Source organism: Neltuma alba, unplaced genomic scaffold (genome assembly GCF_004799145.2).
Source record: "Neltuma alba isolate B1F8T4 unplaced genomic scaffold, ASM479914v2 tig00013086_pilon, whole genome shotgun sequence".
NCBI lineage: Eukaryota > Viridiplantae > Streptophyta > Magnoliopsida > Fabales > Fabaceae > Neltuma > Neltuma alba.
The window spans coordinates 277,886-281,549 of NW_021637414.1; the positions used below are offsets into that span (position 1 = coordinate 277,886).

A 3,664-nucleotide genomic window follows, 5' to 3' on the forward strand; every position below is an offset into this window, starting at 1 on the left:
ATGGCGATTAAAAAGCAGACTCTATATGTACAGATACAGTTACCTTGGCCTGTAAAGGGTTTTTGTTGTCGGTTGTATGTCACTCAAGGCATCCCTAAAACCTTATCTCTCTTCATTTTCCGATATTAAAGTGATCAAAGTCCTGTTGTGTGTATTTTGAAGCTAGGATATCTCAATCTCCCAACTATAAATAGACAAGATCGTCCAAGGATTGAGATACCTCAAACTTATTTCTCGTCTGGTTTTGTGTTGCTTGCTTGCTAAAATATCAGCACAGAGTTGAATTGGGCTTTTGTATCTGACATGGCGCAAGTAGATATGGAGGGAGAGAAGCAGCAAAAGCTTCGAAAGGCTGTGTCGGCCGATGTGTCATACGAAATGGAAAAGTATTGCAAAATAGAGAGCGATAGTACTAGGATTATTCCTACTATTGATGAAGAGGTGGAGGAAGTGGAATGTAAGTGCTGTGGGCTGAAGGAGGAGTGCACCTCGGCTTACATCTCAGAGGTTGAAGGAGGATATTGTGGAGAGTGGCTGTGTGGGCTTTGTTCTGCTGCTGTCAAAGAAAGAGCTGGGAGAGATCCTCAGGTGTCGCTGCAAGATGCCCTCAACCTTCACAGAGATTTCTGCCTCTCTTATAATACTACCACTAGGCTCAACCCCAAGCTCTATTTAACCCTATCTATGAGGGATTTTGCTAAAAAGAGCTTGGAAAAAAGGAAGTCCAAGCTTGCTCGAAGCACTAGCTATCCCTGAATCAGGCTTTAAGTTTTCACCCGTCACTACATACATGCACAATATATACTCTTTATGCTCTGATTAACTTCAGTAGTCTCCGAAACAAAGCAGATAATGATTTCATTATTTACTTCTTAGTTTCTTCTCCTTTTGGATTCATTGTCATTTCCGTTTGATCTTGTCCGGGTCCAAGAACGTGCATAAGATTTTTAATAGCTCTGACCTAATTAATTAATGCAGAAAGTGGGATATAGTATTGTTTGACATGGCATCGCCGTTTCAATTTCAGCCTGAGTTAAAGCAGGAACTAATAATAACTCCATTCTGCACCCTGTCCCTGATTGGTAGCTGGAGAACAGCACAACCACACCCAGCGTCTACTTCACATGAAAAATACGATAACCAATATTGTGTAAAAGTAGAATAAGTTTAGCTAGGCGTGTAATGTACGTTTGAACAAATATATAAATTAGAGTGTTGCGGCCTGTGTACGTACATCTATCTATTTATCCCTTTGGAACTGGGTGCCAATAGGTCTCCCTCCCTTATCTTCTAAATTAGTTCTTGTTTTTGTTTCCTTTTTAGCTATCAATTTCCTATTTTGTTTGGGGGTGAATGTCTCCATATGCTTCATTTCCCATTAGTTTCTTGTAATTTGATTATACAGCAAAAAATGTCTCCGGCCGGCCTCCATTTCATAAGAGCCCTTCTTCTAATAGTTTTCATAACGCACGCGTCCTTGTTTTATTTAGGTATTTAATTGGGCTTTGGGGCCTCTTTCTTCCCCAGGATCGGAAGAATTAAAGTGGTGTTAATAAATAAAAGAGAAAACTGACATGTCTCTTTGCATGTTTAAGAGGTTTGATATAAAACCCAGGAACGAACTTCTTACATTATCTGTACTTCTATCTACAAGGAAAAAAGAAAAAGAGGTGGGGGAGAAAGGCACGAACTACATAAGTTGATTCCATCACTAAAAATTATATATATACACTACTATATATGTATATCGACCCCAAGTGAACGAGTTGCATGCATTTTATGTCAGGGGAGGAGAAAGGAAGGATCCACCAATTAAGCTGACCGGATAGAATGATATTTCTTGTGCTGATATTTCTAAATATAAAAAACAAATTCTTGTTGTTTGATATTTTAAACTATTCTTTCAAATTTTGTTGTTTGAACTCCTTTAAATATATACTATTTGTTGTCTGTCTGTAATAAAATCTCAGGAAACACATTTGTTTAGAGGACTTTAATCTTAAATGCTCCCGAGCTGGTAAGGATTAATCTCAAGTTTGGAGTGATTTTGAATCACACCCAAGTTTATATTTATTATCTCTCATGTACTCTTTTCATGGACAAGGGAATACCTGAAAATATATATATGTCTTATATATTTATTATTTTTAGCTAAATTTATTTAATATTTTGAATTGCGTTATTTTTCTAATTGTTTTTCATAACCACGGACCGAGTGAGTATGAGAAAGAAGTTGATCAATGGTTTCCGCATTGATTGTTGCAAAGAATAATTAGGTGGTGGTCCCGAGACTAGATATAGACTTCGGGCCTGTTTGGGTATCCCCAAACCGTGGTTTCAGAAGCACTTTTCCGCAAAACGAGATAATCTCCTCCACATATTTACTTCGTAATCCGTAAAAGCACTTCTGAAACCATGGTTTGGATTCTATCCAAACACACCCTTCATGTTTATCATGGAGAGTGGTGTAATTGTTAATGGTCCCAAACATTATACCGTGCAATACTCGCCAACGCCAGACTTGGCTCCTACTGGATAACACAACACGCAGTTTTGCTCGCTTCATTCATAATCATTTTAATTAACACGCTTCCGCAAATGCTTAAGTATCGACCCACCTGTTTTCTGAATCTCAAATTGAATTATTATTGATTCTTCCTGGAATTTTTTCATATTCATTCGTATGTACCTATTTTGGTACTGTCGGGCACTAAATGTAATATCTCTTCTAATAAAAATTCGAATTGATTCGTCATGTTATGAGGGATTAGTCTCTTTGTTGGACTTAACTCCTGTTAGTGACTAACCTTCTGTTAGTAAAAGTGACTTTATATATAGAGCCTGGTTTGAACTTTGAACGCTTTGCCCATTATCCCGCAGAGCCCGTATTTATTACTGGCCCAATATGTGTTCATGGTCTCACTTCTAACAAAGGCCGTCCTCCTTACTCCACGAGATGTACGATCTACCAGATTACCACTTCATTAGGAGATAAATATAGCATCTAATAATGAATAAAAAAAACTAAACTTGTAGTCAACAAAAATTACATAAAATCATTCATTCGCGAAATAATTGAGCGACTACATATCAAAATGCGTGGGTGTTTGTGAAAGAGATAGAGAGCAACAGAGAAGGGAGCCTTTGAGACAAATTATTGATCCCAATGTCTAACTGTTATTCGACATAACCTGTCTTCCAAACGTTAATCAGTACAAATCAACTTTAACTTTAGTTTGATTCAAATAAAATAAATGTCTGCTTCTTTGTTCCCATTTGATTGATATATAGCATCATTTGCAGATTAGGTTCCAATGGCCCATTGGGATTTTCCAGATGCGTTTCACTTATGCATTACAAACAAAAAGAATTCATCTGTCCCAAACACCGAAAAATCAAAAGGAATTGATTAATTTAATTAACCCCCTACTCTTTTAGAGGAATCTATGGCGTTTTTTATCCAAACCCAAAGCACTATCACACAGCTTTGGTCCGTGTGGTTCTCATCCATATATATCCAAATATGGCTGCTAATCCACTTTGGTGAGTTAGTCACTATCTCGAGTGGACCTTCCAACCTAACATTTTTACAGGATGCAGTGCTCTTTCAAAAGTTTACATTCTAAGGGTAGCTTGATTTTTTTTGCTCTTTGAGATCCCGTAT

At 37.4% G+C, this 3,664-nt stretch overlaps 1 protein-coding gene across 1 annotated transcript; it reads left to right on the forward strand.

The window, feature by feature from the left end:
- Window positions 1-303: 303 nt before the first annotated feature.
- On the forward strand, window positions 304-756 carry LOC114734341 (uncharacterized). Its single transcript, XM_028921970.1, has one exon. The coding sequence runs from the start codon at window positions 304-306 to the stop codon at window positions 754-756; it is 453 nt and encodes a 150-aa protein (XP_028777803.1).
- The last annotated feature ends 2,908 nt before the right edge of the window (window positions 757-3,664 follow it).